The sequence below is a fragment of the Hevea brasiliensis genome, chromosome 15, assembly GCF_030052815.1.
Source record: "Hevea brasiliensis isolate MT/VB/25A 57/8 chromosome 15, ASM3005281v1, whole genome shotgun sequence".
In the NCBI taxonomy this organism is placed as follows: domain Eukaryota; kingdom Viridiplantae; phylum Streptophyta; class Magnoliopsida; order Malpighiales; family Euphorbiaceae; genus Hevea; species Hevea brasiliensis.
Window position 1 is genome coordinate 72,814,388 of NC_079507.1, and position 15,572 is coordinate 72,829,959.

At 32.6% G+C, this 15,572-nt stretch overlaps 1 protein-coding gene across 2 annotated transcripts; it reads right to left on the reverse strand.

Annotated features, from left to right (window-relative positions):
• Positions 1 to 207: 207 nt before the first annotated feature.
• On the reverse strand, positions 208 to 10,189 carry LOC110632794 (uncharacterized). 2 transcript variants are annotated; one of them, XR_002490699.2, is made up of 9 exons: positions 9,814 to 10,189; positions 8,560 to 8,653; positions 8,420 to 8,470; positions 8,135 to 8,308; positions 7,590 to 7,769; positions 7,339 to 7,458; positions 1,580 to 1,713; positions 818 to 1,025; positions 208 to 625 (listed from the first exon to the last, which is right to left on the reverse strand). XR_002490699.2 is itself a non-coding variant. In XM_021781125.2 (8 exons), the coding sequence occupies exons 1-8, from the start codon at positions 9,972 to 9,974 to the stop codon at positions 950 to 952; spliced, it is 990 nt and encodes a 329-aa protein (XP_021636817.2). In that variant the 5' UTR covers positions 9,975 to 10,189; the 3' UTR covers positions 208 to 949. The 2 variants fall into 2 exon arrangements, 1 of the variants encoding a protein (XP_021636817.2); XM_021781125.2 differs by having other exon boundaries at positions 208 to 1,025.
• Positions 10,190 to 15,572: the final 5,383 nt, after the last annotated feature.

Here is a 15,572-nt window from a genome sequence, read left to right on the forward strand (position 1 = left end):
GACATGGGCCGATTCATTGAACTATGAAATAATTCTCAATTTCCATCTGCATATGTTTGACCATCATTTGTAATCAAAACAATCGCTACATCATGGTTCTTGGAAGTTCTGTCAGTTTCAGGACAAGAAACTGAAGAGATTTGCCCGTTCATACTTTTGTGCCTCTTACCATCAAAGAAAATAGCAAACACATATAAATCAACTCTATAAGCAACTGTCAAAACCTCTTAATAATGAAACTTACGTATTTATTTCCAAATTCAATCACAACACAAAAAGACCTAGACACTACTCTAAAAATTATCTCCTACCTGATGAGCATTTGTCTCTGTTTGATTCTAATCTGATGGTACCTTCTTCAATTTGACTATATTTAATGTATGACATGTTTAGAATTTAACTTCTGAATCATTTTTCGTACTAATGTTATCAGCAATTATTAAGCAAAATAGACCCAGAATTATCTTCAGCACCCTCCAAAAAGTATGTTGCAATTCCAAAAAATCACAAGCCAATGGTTGCGTTGTACATCAAGCTGCTGTATGCTTCAGAAATACAGATGCTAGCATTCTATAATTGGGATGGGGAATAACCTACTCAACATAGGGGCCAAACCGAAGCCCTCCTAGCCAATACAAGACAGGAAAAGCAAATCATACAAAAAGAAAATGCAATAACTTAAACAACCTGCATAATACCAATAGATGTAAAATAATAATAATAATAATAATAATAATAATAATAATAATAAAAAGAAAAAGAAAAAGAATACATGCACACTTTGGCTAACAAAAAGCACCTTCTTGAAAGTGCTTACATCTAACCAGGAGCTCTGATATCATAGACAAGTCAACACAAGCCTGGTTTGTCTTCTTCGTATGCAACCCTCCCATCGAAATGCACATTCTATTTCCTCGGGTAGATACCATATAAAAGATGTGTGGATTCACTAAGAGTTGGCCAGCTTCTCTTTGAACAAGCGTGGAAGCACTTCATGTGCGCTAATGTCTAGAGGCTCTGGATCCCTGCATAAAGGCATGAAGAATTGAGTATAATAGAAAAGAAAAACACTGTGATTGTGTTATGAGATGATCATTCAGAATGCGAAGTTCTGCATATACATTAACCATCGACATGATAACAAATGAATGGAATAAGTAAATTGCTTGAGTTTCTTTAGAAGCGAAACTCCTTAAAGTATAAGCCAATTGCCAATTAATGAAGAATTATAGAGTTTGAAACAAAAAAATATCTATTTGCTACAGCAAAATACACCTTCATAATATATGTTAACAATAAAAACTAGAATAATTTTGCCAATTATAAACTAGTATTTATTTCTTCATTTGACTTTTATGCAATTACAGCAACCACACATGCTGAGTACCACAGCTGATATGCAGTCTATCATTTATACCCTATTTAGCCATCTATAATACATGCATCTTTATTTAATATAACCAATGCTTTCCTAACGGATAAGAATGCATGCACACACATAAGCAGGGAGAAATTGAAGGAAAAAGCTAGCAAGAGAGAGAGAGAGAGAGAGAGAGAGAGAGAGAGAGAGAGAGAGAACCTGCATAGTGTTTGACCCTTCTCACTGGTACTAGGAATAAACCATAATTTTCGAAAGAAAGGGCACTCCAATTGTACAAAGAAACCATCATGTTGCCCATGCTTCCATTTCCTTGATCCTTGACCTTTCCACACCTGCAAAATGCATGCAATCAATAAGAAATTGCTGATGTTGAGCATAAGCATATCAAAACTGACTAAAACCCGCTACCCTAGATTTTTCAGTCATTGCGTCCCAATAACTACTCTACATAACAGCAACCAGCTCAGGCAGTACCTTAACCAGACCACAAATCATATGTCAACTCACAATATAAACAGCCTTAATCAGAAGACTGATCAATGATATGCAACTTAATTATAACTCAGGACCACTTTTAGTCTCAAAGCCATTAAATTATTTATACTACTTATAATGTTTGTTCATCATTTTAAAATGGTTGATTAGAGAGAATGACACTTATAGTTACATGTCCTACAAAATACATTAATAGTTGGGTTTTCCAAATTATTATATATATCTAAAAGAGAGCACACTTTCACTGTTCTTAAGAACAGTCAAAGTACTCCTTTGCGCCTATATATCTATTGTTAGAACAATGAAAATATGGCTTTGCCCCTATGTATCTTTTGTTCAATTAGTAAGTATCAAAGCTTATACATTTTTTTTTCTTAATTACATCTACACTTTCACCATCAATTTTCTAGACTAGACTAGAAATGACGATCAGATGATGGACAAGCGTTTTTTTTTTACTTTCTTTTTTTTTTTTCTATTATCAGTTTTTCTTTTTTATATTAGTTTAAAATGATAATAAAAGTCCACTTCCATTTTTTCAGTTAAAGGTTAATAATTCACACTGAAATTAAAAAAATTATATATATATATAAAATAGACCAAATAGTAAGAAAAAGAAGTTTATTTGATTTCTTTTGCAATTTTGTCTCATTGTTTTAATTTTAATAATTTCATTTTAGTTTTAAATATTATTTATAAATTTCTTCAATAATCAAAATTGAAATTAAAGCTATTTATAAGCTAACTAACTATAATAAAAATAATATTTATAAAATTGTAGAGTTTATAAAATTATAGTTAATTTTTTTTATTTTAAAGAATATATATATAAATATATATATATATAATTAAAAATGCGATTATTATAAATTTAATATTATATCAAAACAAGTTTAATAACCCTTAAATTAAATATTATCTTTTACTTTCCTAAGAACAATAAAATAATATTTTACCCTTATTATCTACCTTATACAAAGTGATGCCATTTCTTCTTTCTTTGCAACTTATATCATACAGAAAATACTAAAATAAGAGGCACTTTCACCACTCTCTGTCTCTATTCCCTCTTAATTACATCTCTACCATTTTACCTCTATTAATTACTTCACTTTTTTTGGTTTTTTTTTTTTTTTTGAAATCTCACTCTCATTTTTCACACTTCACTCTTATTCTTTGTTGTCTTTCGCTATTTATTTAATATGAAATATTTTATTATTTAACTTCTATAATTAAATAATTTATTTTAGTTACATATTTAATAGGTGAATTTCTTCAACAAATTAATAAATAAATTGGCCTTTGAATAAAATATTTTTGACATTTCTAATATAAATTAAATTGGAATATTTTCTTAAATATTTTTTTCTTTTAGATACAGAGAATATGTCCCTAACATTTGAACTAAAAATATCACATAATTAATTAGAGGAAAAACTTAGAAAAAGAAAAACACATTGAAGCATAATAGTAGTATATTAATAACAAAGAATCAAATCTTAAACATTCAAAATTGACTTATAATAAGGTACAACTCAACTCAACTCAACTCAACTAAGCCTTTATCCCAAAAATTTGGGGTCGGCTATATGGATTCGCTTTTTCCACTCTGAACGATTTTGGGTTAAATCCTCAGAAATGTGTAATGCTTCTAAGTCATGCTGTACTACTCTCCTCCAAGTCAATTTAGGTCTACCCCTTTTTTTCTTTCTATCCTCTAGCCTAATATGCTCTACTTGTCTAACTGGAGCCTCCGTATGTCTACGCTTCACATGACCAAACCACCTCAATCTCCCTTCTCTCAACTTATCTTCAATTGGCACCACTCCTACCTTTTCTCTAATACTTTCATTACGGACTTTATCTAGTCTAGTATGGCCACTCATCCACCTTAACATTCTCATCTCTGCAACTCTTATCTTAGATGCATACGACTCTTTAAAGGCCCAACACTCACTACCATATAGCATAGTGGCCGTATGGTCAGACGGTAAAATTTTCCTTTTAATTTATTGGGAATCTTACGATCACATAAAACTCCCGTGGCACGTCTCCACTTCAACCATCCGGCTTTAATCCTATGACTAACATCCTCCTCACATCCCCCATCTACTTGAAGGGAGCCTAGATATTTAAAGTGATTACTTTGGGAGTGCCACTCCATTCAAACTAACTCCTTCCCTATCACCAGTTTGGCTTTCACTGAACTTGCAATGCATGTATTCTGTTTTCGTTCTACTTAACTTAAAACCCTTTAACTCTAGATTACTTCTCCAAAGTTCTAGCTTCCTATTGACTTCTTCTCGTGTCTCATCTATCGAACAATATCATCCGCAAACATCATGCACCAAGGAATACTCTCTTGTATATGTTTCAGTTCATCTAAAACTAATGTAAAAAGGTAAGGGCTTATGGTGATCCTTGGTGTAATCCAATTGAGATCGGAAAATCTCTTGTATAGTAGTTGTTCCTTCATACATATCTTTCAATACTTGTATGTACCTAATAGATACCCTCTTTGTTCTAACGCATTCCATAAGACCTCTCTTGGAACACTATCATAAGCCTTCTCCAAATCAATAAAACCATGTGTAGATCTTTCTTCCCATCTCTATATTTCTCCATTAAGCTTCTAATGAGAAAAATCGCTTTCATAGTTGAACGACCGAGCATGAAACCAAATTGATTGAGAGAGATAGAAGTATCATGACGTAGTCGATGCTCCACAACTCTCTCCCACAACTTCATAGTATGGCTCATGAGTTTAATTCCCCTATAGTTTGAGCAACTCTGTATGTCTCCCTTATTTTTAAAAATATTTACTAAAATACACTTCCTCCATTAATAATTCATTTTCTTTTAGTTTAGAATATTTTTAAATAATTTTGTTAACCATGCCACTCCCATATCTCCCAAATACTTCCACACTTAAATTGGTATTTCATCGGGTCCACAGGCTTTACCCACTTTCATTCTCTTAAGTGCTTCCTTTACTTCTAAAGATCTAATCCTTCTAGTTTAATTCACATTCTTTTCTATTATGCTATAATCTATATTCACGTTATTACCAGTTTGACTATTATTAAAGAGATCATTAAAATAATTTCTCCATCTTTTTTTAATGTCTTCATCTTTCACTAACATTTTTCCTTCTTTATCCTTAATGCCCCTAACTTGATTAAGATCTTGATATTTCTTTTCTCTCCTCCTTGCTAATCTATAAATATCTTTCTCCCCTTCTTTAGTTCCAAGTTTCTCATATAACTTTTCAAAGGCCTGTGCTCTTGCTTGGCTAACTGCCTTTTTTGCCTCTTTCTTTGCTATCTTGTACTGTTCATATGCCTCATTATTATCACATTTAGGTAATTTCTTATACCATTTCCTTTTTCTCTTCACTGCCTTTTGTACTTCCTCATTCCACCACCATCTCTCTTTTGAGGGTGGTCCATGTCCTTAGACTCCCAAGTACTTTTCTATCTACTTCTATAATCTTTGATGCCATCTGTATCCACATATCATTGGCCTCCATATCTAACTTCCATACTTCGGACTCAAGAAGCTCATTTTTGAACTTCACTTGCTTTACTCCTTTGAACTCCCACCACTTTGTTCGAGCTACACTATTTCTTCTGACCTTACTTGAATTGTTCCTAAACTTGACATCCAAGACCACCAACCTATGTTGACTTGTTAAAGCCTCTCCCGAAATAACCTTGTAATCCTTGCATAGAGCCCTATTTGTCTTCCTGGTTAAGAGAAAGTCAATTTGGCTTCTATGTTGTCTATTTTTTAAAGTCACTAAATACGACTCCCTTTTTATAAAATAGGTATTTGCTACTATTAGGTCGTACACCATGGCAAAATCCAGGATGCTTTTCCCCTCCTTATTTCGGCTATCAAAACTAAAATCTCCATAAATATTTTCATAACCTTGCCTATCACTTCTTACGTGTCCATTCAAATCTCCATCAATGAGAACATTCTCTTCATTCGGTATACTTTGTATTAGATCATCCATATCTTTCCAAAACCTTTGTTTACCTATTTGTAGGGCATAAGCAATAACTACATTTATTGTTTCTCCTTTTAGTACTAGCTTTACTAGTATAATTCTATCTCTTACTCTTTTCCTTTTAATGTCCTGTCTATGATTATACCCACTCAGTTCTTGTTTCTCTCCTTTAAACCACAATTTGTACCTGAATTACCCATTTCCTTACTTTTCTCTCCTACCCATTTAGTCTCCTGAATGCAAGCAATATTCACCCTTCTCCTTTCCAAGGTATCCACAAGCTCCATTAATTTTCCTGTAAGTGATCCAACATTCCAAGTACCAACCCTGATCCTCCTCCTATCCTGCTCCTTCCTAATTGGTTTCCTTCTATGATATTTTCTATTATTTTCTATGTCTATCTTGTGTTCTGTTCCACTATTTGTTCTATTATCTGTCCTATGGACTAACTTCTTTACCCACACACGTCCATGATGTGGGAACCCTTGCTCACTTAACACCACACCCGGCGGTGAACGCCTACACCCTTGCATATTTATCACTACACCGTTAGTAGAGGACGCCCCAACGTTTATATCATTTGAATCCATATCATAGGGTGTGACGGAATTTTTACGCTGGTTGTCACCTACCGCAACCCTCCTCCTTTATCCGGGCTTGGGACCGGCTAAGCGCAAACTACTTAGGCGGAGTTACTTATAATAAGGTACATTGAGTTAAAATTAAAAATTCAATTATATAAGTTTTAATTTAATGATAAGAGAGCTGAAATTTTAATTGTTGAAAAATAGTGTGAATCCGCTGCATAGCGTGAGTAATTATGCTCGTTTACCACTAAAGGAAGACTGAAGCAATTTCCTCCTGATTTCATGAAGATCCATTCAACTGTGCCAAATACCGCTCTTATGTGAAATCAAGGATCTTTACAAACCCAGGACAGACAGATATTATCATATAATACCATGAAACCATGAAAGTACAACATGTGGCAAGACAAAAGAAAGTAACACTCAGTGGAAGCAGTACCAACAAAGTTCCTTCTCCTCACAAAAACAACTGCTAAACCTCATAGCTAGAGCATCAAGGATTTCAAAGCAAACCCACTAGAAGATCCGCATTTGTTGTCAATCCAATCTTTCATCAAATTTTCAACAGTAAACAAATGGAGATGACTATTTTACAAACTCTAAAACTTAAGGGCAATCAATTTCCGACAGACCAATAATTTTGTTAGCAGGTGAAGACTGAGAGACCAAGGCCCTGGTTGAATTCACGCCTACACTCCTACAGTAAGACTACTAACAGACCTTGCCAACAAATCTGCTAACAAGTTCTCTCTTCCTCTCAATATGTCTCTGTGTGTGTGTGCATCTTGTGCCCATAAAAAATTATGGGACTTGTCTTCTCAAGAAGACCTAGCACCTATATATACGTAGAAGTCAAACATTACCTGTGGGTAAGATATGATACTTTTAGGCACAACTAAGCAAGCTGCTTGTGAGAAAGACTCCTCAGCATACTGTCTAAGAAATGTGACACAACTGCTGTGTGTATGGGGCGATTCAAAGGCCTGAGAAAACAAGGAAGACATAGATTATAATAAAAAACCAGCTAGAAATTTTTTAATATATAAAACATTGAAGACAAGATGCAAAAGAATGAACATGTTCATTGTAACTCACACACTTTAAGAGCAAATACCTTATCAATATTGACAACTGGAGCATATTTATCCGTCTCTGTCTTTTCCTTATCGAGAAGAAAGTAGACCCTAGGATCAACTTTGGAAGTTTCATGCCATGATTTTACAGCTTTCTCCATTGTCTCAACAAGGAAAGAGAACATTTCTTTCCAACATTCTTCAGATCCAATCTTTTCAGACTGCAGAAGAAAACAGCCAAATTAATCCATGCCCACTGAGATATTAAACAGAAATCAACCTCACATAGTTCAGGTAATTAACCTTCTTTATGATGGGGAAAGACAAAGATACTAGATAGAGACATCCAGATTTAAGAGAGCATGTTGAACATTACAGTTAAAAAGAAAAGAAGAAGAAGAAGAAGAAGAAGAAAAGAAAGGAGCCACTCCCAAAAATGCATCTTATGTTCATACACATCTTGTTACAATGTAAAAGAGCATGAATCATGGTTCTTTGCTTAGGCACGCACCATTTCAGATTTCAATGTATCATCTTGTTACAATGTAAAAGAGCATGAATCATGGTTCTTTGCTTAGGCACGCACCATTTCAGATTTCAATGTATCCAAGTGCTTCGCCATGTCAACATTGTATCTTTTGCTCTCCACTTCTTCAACTCGTTTTTTCTCTTTTGCCAACTGGGATATCCTCTTAATCTTTCTTGATACCTCAGTGCTAAGTGGATTGTACTGTAAAGATGTTTGGAAAGCAGCCAAGGCCTGTATTTATATTAACAGCAAAAAATGTCAGCATAACTAAACCATACTTATTTGTTCTAGCACAGAAAGCAACCAAATATTATGAGAAGAGAATAAGATATTCAGACATACATCCTCATACCGTTCCATGGCCTCTAATACACACCCTTTCCTGAAATAACCCTGGAGGTAATCAAAATGACAATATGTAAGGAAAAACTTAGGAAAATAAAGTAAAACCAATGCAAAAAGGAATATGTACGTTTGCTCACCTTTTCCCATTGGGGGTTCAATGTGATTGTTGTCTCAGCATCAGCAAGTGCTTTATTAAGCTTAACCAATTGCAGAAATGCAGCAGCACGGTTGCTGTGAAATAATTAACATTATGCAGCATTTGTTAGCTAACAGAAATATATACATTTTTTGTCATAGGTAGTTAAAAAATTGCATAACCTTTATTGGTAGCAGCAATGCCATCAAGCAAAAACAGTAAAAGTAAATTGCATGTCTCTAAAATGCCTGGGACTTAACGTGGAGAAGCAGACTTGCTAAGGTTAGTTAGTTCAAAGCCAGCAATGTATTTTCATCTGTCATACCAGTTTCTACCGTAGAGTGCAATGGTAAATGTACTCCATTTTGACTTGGAGTTCACGGGTTCGAGCCAGAAGCAGCCTCTCTGCTACGCAAGGATAAGCCTGCGTACATCAAACTTCTCCAAAGCCCACAAGTGCAGGATGCTTTGTGCATTGGGTCACCCTTTCTTATACCATTTTCCGCTGTCTGGAAAACTAAAATTTCCATGCCTGTTGCGAAATACTATAGATGAACTAACCTCAGAAATGAAACTTTCACTCAGTCCTTGATTCAACATACTTTTTGTGGTTAAAGTAGATATAAATAGTGTAGCACATTTGCTTTTATTTTACAGACAGATGATTTTGATTCTCATAGTAAATAGAAAAAAAATTGTATACAACAGTTGAGCCAAATAACAAAAGCCAACTAGTAAACACTTAACAGCCTGAGTTTGATCTCTGAAAAGTGTATTAGTTCATTACACGTATATACCATTTTATCCTAACTACTGGCTCAGGTATTCAAGTCCGAAACTTTTGCGTCAGTTATGCTAAGGCATGTCTAATTTCCAAAAAGATACAATGTTACGCGCACAAACAGTTGGAAATAACTAAGGCCAGCCTAATTATTGGATGAGCACTAAAAAATAGTGCTCCTTAGATACAAAAAATCGGTTACTCTTGTTTTTAGGAAGGTGGGACAGGGGGTGCACCTAATAATCCCTCCTAAGGCCAACTACTTTCCCACAAGTGCAAAGCATCGAACAATTCCTAATGAGAGTTAACCCAGAAAAAAATGAAAAAAATAGAATGCTAATCCAAAACAAGAAAACACCCAATTGAAACAATCAATCGCTCTGTTAATAACCAATCAATATTCTATTATGATGAACACTCAAGACCAAAAAGTAAAAAAAAAAAAAATAACAAAACCTAATTTGGTTCACTTACCTGTAGAGAGTGGGATTTGAAGGGTCGAGCTTGATGGCCTGAGTGTAGAGAGCAGCAGCTTTAAGATAGTTTCCTGCTTTGAAGAATTCATTACCCTTATCCTTCAACGAAACCTCCTCCCCGCCATTGCCTTCCGTGGAGGCCGCAGCTGATCCTGCCATTTTTATTCAATAGCGAAGACGATCCTCGTGACCGGTGAGTGTTCCTTCGGAGTATAATTGTTCCTGCCACTTGCTGGGGTTTACGAGAGATCTCGTCAGTGGTTTTTGTATGATGTCGTTTTGAGGTTAAGCGACAAAATCACACAAGCGTGCACATGCAGTAAGAAAATCGGGCAGCCCGTTCCCGGGTTCTCAATGTGGAATCCTGACCGTTAACTACAAAATTTTATTAAAAAATAGGAACTATTATATTATAAAACAATTATTTTATAATAATAATTTATATAAATTAAAAAATTATCTGTACGCAGCAACTAAAAGTTGATAAAGTTTGTGTGTTGGAGCATTCAAAGGTCACTGTTTATATCGTTCTCATTATCTAGTATATTATCACTTTATCTTTTCTTTTTAAAAAGTGTCTGATGTTTACTATTTATACTATCCTTATATACTATCACTTTTTTTCTTTTATTAAAGTTATTTTTTTGAGTCACGAGTGGATTAGAAAATTTTTATCTCTTTTCCTGCATAAGAAGCTCTTTATATATTAAAATCCTCATAATGATATATATATATATATTTTTTAATTTTAATATATAAAAGTAATGTATTATGTTAACTTTTTTATTAATTATTTTAAATTTTATTTTTATTATTTTTATCTCTTAAATTTTTTAATAAATATTTTATAATAAAATAATTAATATATAGAATTAATATATATTAATATATTATAAATTATTTTATAATAATGACTAATTATTATAATATTAATAAAATTAAATAATCTATAACTCATATATAATAAAAAATGTCACGAGATAATATTATAAAAAATAATATTATATATTAGTAAGAGGATAATATTATGAAAGAAAACGTTATATATTAACCACATGATAATGGTATGAAAAAAAATATCACGTATCAAATTTTATCATACATTAACAATATAATAATATCATAAAAGTGAATATCACGTTATATAGACTTTTGAAAATATTTTATTATTTTATATAAATAAATAGATATAAATGTACTTACTCTATATATATATATATTTGTTAATTATTGAGTCTCTAAAAAATATGCTATATGAAATAACTGCATCACTCTATAATTATTTGTGATGGAGAGTGAAAACGTGAGATTTATATGAGATAAAAAAAAAAAAAAAAATCCAAAACGCACCGTTCTTCACTAGCAGAGGCAGCAGTTCAAATCGGCACCTGGTGACGGCGAAAGTTTTTCTTTCTTCTGCATGGGGTCAGCATATGCGGGTCTGGAGCCACCCTACTCTACCTCTAAGGTTTCCAGCTTGTGGGCTTGGTGGCTATTTTCAGATTTGTGCTTAATTGTATCTGGGCCTATGGCCTATCATGTACTGCTCTTGATCCCACTAATGATTAAAAAAATAAAAGGAAAAAGAGACAGGAGCTCCAGCAGGCTTCCAAAAGGACTAAAGAAACGTGCTATATGCTTGATAAACAGTTCTGATATCATGAAAATGAATAAAAAAGAATAAAACCCAGCTACATGTTGGAAGCATTATTGAAGACTTGCAAGCTTTCAGGATAGCTGACACTGCCTTGTTATGATTTGATCTTAAGAGTTTGGTACAATGACTCCAAGCTATTTTCTTATTTAACTAATGGTGATTAGGCAATATTATACAAGCCAACTTCGCACCCTTTTTATTTATTTATTTTTAATAAATTAGTTTCAAATGTTTGCTTTTTGAAGTTTTTGTTTTGGAATCGTTAAAATTAAGATTTCTTCACTTCTTAATTTAGTCTGGTAATGATTAATGTTTGTGCTAACTAGTTTAAGATATGGTAAATATATATGTGGTTGGTCATTTATTTATTCACATAACTCAATATACAAATTTTCTTTCCATGATTGCTTCCTCCTTGCCTTCTTCCATCTCTTGCCCGGCATTTCCATTCATCAATCATCATCAACATCTACCTGAGGAATATATTGATATTTTAGTGTGGTTGCTTGCTTCATTAAATTTTTCTTTCATTTTCTATGGGTTTTTGATACATTTTCCCTCCATCCAAATAAGTATCGACCTTCTTTTTCTCTCAAGGAAATACATTTTGTACAAATTTCTTGAGTTTATATATTTCTTTTTTCAGGCATGTTTCCCTTGCAGCTAACTTCATCATGCATGGGGACTTTAAATAATGTATATATCTTGCAGCAGGTTTCTATACTTGCAAGTGGAATTAAATTAAATCCATATGTTACTGTCACAATTAATATCAATAGTATGCTTGAACGGACAACAGCGAAACTGAGTCTTTTGCCAGCCATATATTAAAAGCCACCAAATTCACTACTTGACTTTAATCAACCTACGATCTTGAAGATTGGCCTCATCTAAACGATAACTCAAATTTCACATCTTACAACGTTTCACCATATATGCATAAACAAACTTGTGTACGGGTGTTTGTAGGCTATGGAGTTCTGTTTGTATCATAAGCTTACAGAAACAGAAGCAAGAGTGTAATGCCCTAAAAATAAGAAAATAAAAATTAAGAAAATAAATATTTTATTAATTTAATTATTTTAATATTGTTTTAATGTACTTTTAAGATTTTGAAGTCTTAAATTTAAATTATTACAATTGAGTTTCGAAGTAATTAATTTTATGTTATTATTATTATTATTATTATTATTATTAGAAAAAAATTGTAATATTACAATATTTATTATATTATATATAAAAAAACTTTAATTATAACTGGTATATTTATTAATTTTAATAAGGGGACTAGTTAAGGTGTTAATTTTAATATTTTATTAGTAAAGTAATATTATAGTATTATTTTATTATAAATATATTGAAATTATTAATATCAAGGAATTTATTTTGGATATATCATTAACATGAATTCTGTTCTAAAATGATATTTGTTTTTTTTTTAATATCAAATTATTATTTTATATTTTATTAAAAACAAGTTTTATCATATATATTATAAATTAAAAAAAATAATAAAAAAATAATAAAAGGAAGGAGCTGGGCGTGAATCACGTCTAGGTTCATTGAAACTAGTTTCCCTTCTCCACTTTTTTGTTCCCATTTCCTTCCCGTAAACCACCTCCTCCCCCTGCGTTCTTCCTTTTCCGGCAACATTCACCACCAACTAGCCACTCCAATCAACAGCCTGGGATTATAAGCTTTTTAGATGTGATTAATGGTGTTTCATTTGATGATCGGGAGAGAGAGACTCGAAGAGAGAGAAATTGAGTATTTCGTGGCTTTCAGGCTAGATCCCAACCGAGATTGTGATTTACACTCTATAAATTTCGATTTGACACCGATCACACCTCGATCAGAGGTCGGATAGCCTAAATTAAATTTACCGATATCAGACTATTTGAAAGGAATTTCAACAAACTGTCTTCATATTTAAGACAAGTGACTCATGGACATTTCGCAAGTAGCATGGACATTTAGCTCACTAGTGTTTGAAACTGGTTTTTCGGCCTGAAATAGATGCCTAGTGGTCTGTCTGAAACATAATCAATATTACAGTCGATTCCAGCATTTTCAGACGTTTTGGACGTGTTTCATATCGCAGAATTTGCAAAGGTAATTCTGAACTCGCAGAATTTGCAAAGGTAATTCTGAACCCAAGTTGCGTGATTTTTACTTTAATTAAGTTAGCTGATTAATTTATAAAATATTCCTGGTATGTTAAAAACAATTAAAATAAATTTATTAGACTTTAAGATGATGAGAAGGACCCTCATAAATATTTTAAAATTTTTTGAAAGGTATTTGATGATTTATTTGGACAATAGTGAAGTATAAAGACCTAAATTGGATATGGAGAATTAGACCTAAATTAGATATTTTGTAGGTCCCGAATAGGCGTTATGTTTGCTGTTGTGGGCCTGAGGTCCTAAGTGTTGCATTTTGATAAGTTTTATTATAAGGGACTAGGTCTAGTTATGGGGTGACTCTACCAAAGGAATAATTTTTACTTATTCAGTTTGAATTAATTAATTATTTTGTTAGTAAATTAATAGAGGTTAGTGTGTCTGTATTAGTGTTCGTTACCGGCCATTTTTCTTCTTCTAGCTAGATTAGTTGCAGTTGAGTCGGCTAGTCTGTGCGTTAGATATTGATTATTTTTTAATTTTAATATTATTATATATCTGGCATATTCATGTATTTTATAAATATTTAATTATGTATATAAATAGTTAATATATTAGGGGCATTTTAGTTACCGCATATTTAATTATTGTTATTTATTTGCGATTACCGCCCTGAGGATAATTTGGAGTTAAGTGTGTTATTTCTATATGGTATATATGGATATGGATTGGACAGATAGTTGCGGCTTTAGATAGTCTCACTGGAACCTGATCTTTATAGATATGAAAAGTTGGGTTGAGACATGGTTTTGAGTTGATTTCGCTAGCCCCCGCACTTAGATTTAAGGGAAAGTTCGGCTTTAGTTGAGCTCGCTGGCAAGTTGTGGTGCTTCTTAGTTAGTAATTTTATAGTTTTTATTTATTTATCTATTTATTTAACTATTAGAACTCCGCCGTGACACTAATAAATATATGTATTATATTAATTAATAAAGATTAAGTGATTTATGCATGATGGATATCAGGGTTAAGCTGGGCTCTCTTAATTTTATTTTATTTTTTATAGTTATCGAGTTGGGTTGGTCCAAAATAAATTTATAATATTTTATTTTATTTTATTTGCATACTGAGCTTGATTTTCGTCATGGTTATGGATTTGTAAATATTGAGACTTATTATAGGCCTTGAAGACTTTATGCCAACCTAGGTCTTAGTGTTAGTCTAGCCTGTGAAATCGGGTCGCGACAAAGAGTGTCAATGGAGACTAACATAACAAATAATATTTTCTTGGTTTCAATTCAAGAAACCAGTTTTATTCTTGATCTTACCTCTTTTTTGGCAACCACAACAAGCTTTTTTTCATTAAAAATATAAAGAAGAGCAGTACAGAGGTCTAAAAATTGAACCAAATGAAAACAAAAAGACGACCTATGAGTGGAACCTTATACAAGAAAACAAAAGGCGACACAACAAGGAAAAAAAAAAAAGAAACAAAACTCTCTTTTTTGAACCACAATCAGACATGGTCTGGTTCGAATTTGGATCGAAACTGGTCAATTTCATATTTGATTAGAATTACTTTGAATAATCAATTTTTATCACTTTGATTTGGTCCTCAATTACTGTCAAATTTGAACAAACTGAATTAAATGGTAACCTTTAATTTGATTTTGGGTCTTCAACCCTTCAAACCAGAACCATGATTTGATTTTAATTCCGGCCCAAAACTGGACCGCACCAACACAACAAGCAAAACTTTTTAATCAGATCCATATGAGCTTCAATTCTAGTTCTACATGTCAATCAAGGCCAATTTGATTGATATGTGAATGAAAAAGCACAACTCCTAAAAAAAGTTGTAATTTCTCAGAAAAAACTATCCCCCAGTGTATCACATGCATAATGTTTAAATTTTGGTTTACCATATATAATTGACCATAATCCATCCAAAAAGCACCATGATTAATGGAAGATGAA